At 51.2% G+C, this 240-nt stretch overlaps 1 protein-coding gene across 1 annotated transcript in view; it reads right to left on the bottom strand.

Annotated features, from left to right (window-relative positions):
* Positions 1 to 6, bottom strand: part of EMH_0078860 (uncharacterized protein) — a gene marked incomplete at both ends in the record, with an annotated part of 426 nt that extends 420 nt beyond the window's left edge. The window contains one exon of the mRNA XM_013500057.1: positions 3 to 6. Within this exon, the coding sequence (XP_013355511.1) occupies positions 3 to 6 (4 nt within the window). The remainder of the gene's footprint in view (positions 1 to 2) is intronic.
* Between the last annotated feature and the right edge of the window lie 234 nt (positions 7 to 240).

Below are 240 nucleotides of genomic sequence, written 5' to 3'. Positions count from 1 at the left end.
GGCCATACAAACACTCAAAATGCAAGAAAAATCAGATGTTACTTATGCTGTATGCTGCTGCTGCTGCTGCATCTGCTGCTGCTGCATCTGCATCTGCTGCTGCTGCTGCTTCATCTGCTGCATCTGCTGCTGCTGCTGCTGCTGCTTCATCTGCTGCATCTGCTGCTGCTGCTGCTGCTGCTGCTGCTGCAGGACGTGGGTGGTTTAGACATTCAGAAGCAAGAAATAAGAGAAGCAGTG

Source organism: Eimeria mitis, genomic scaffold, assembly GCF_000499745.2.
Source record: "Eimeria mitis Houghton genomic scaffold, Emh_scaff4970, whole genome shotgun sequence".
Taxonomy (NCBI): Eukaryota; Apicomplexa; class Conoidasida; order Eucoccidiorida; family Eimeriidae; genus Eimeria; species Eimeria mitis.
This window is presented reverse-complemented; position numbering and strand designations above follow the sequence as displayed.